The sequence below is a fragment of the Penaeus monodon genome, chromosome 25, assembly GCF_015228065.2.
Source record: "Penaeus monodon isolate SGIC_2016 chromosome 25, NSTDA_Pmon_1, whole genome shotgun sequence".
Classification (NCBI taxonomy): Eukaryota; Metazoa; Arthropoda; class Malacostraca; order Decapoda; family Penaeidae; genus Penaeus; species Penaeus monodon.
The window spans coordinates 33,648,803-33,649,086 of record NC_051410.1 but is presented as its reverse complement, the minus strand read 5'-3'; the positions used below and the strand labels follow the sequence as shown (position 1 = coordinate 33,649,086).

General features: G+C 61.6%; 1 protein-coding gene across 1 annotated transcript in view; it reads right to left on the bottom strand.

Annotated features, from left to right (window-relative positions):
- Nucleotides 1-284, bottom strand: part of LOC119589159 (sodium- and chloride-dependent GABA transporter 1-like) — a 43,877-nt gene that overhangs the window by 3,645 nt on the left and 39,948 nt on the right. The window contains exon 12 of the mRNA XM_037937745.1: nt 87-271. Within this exon, the coding sequence (XP_037793673.1) occupies nt 87-271 (185 nt within the window). The remainder of the gene's footprint in view (nt 1-86; nt 272-284) is intronic.

Sequence of the window (284 nt, the reverse complement as noted above, 5' to 3'; positions counted from 1 at the left end):
TTTCCCTTTCCGCTTTCGCCTTCAGAGCGAGCCAAGCGACGGCAAGGGGCAGGGCGGCCGTCCTGACCGCGACCCCCGCCACGTACCTCCTTCCAGGTGCCGGGGTGGGGGGAGGTGATGAATTTGTAGATGGCGTAGCCCGGGACGCACAGCATGGAGGACAGCGCCATGAGCCAGCCGATGAAGTGGGTCCAGCCTGGGAACTCGTAGTTCACGTACTTGGGAGGGGACCAGATCACCACGTTGAACATGAACACGCTCTGTGGGAGAAGGGAGTTTGATGA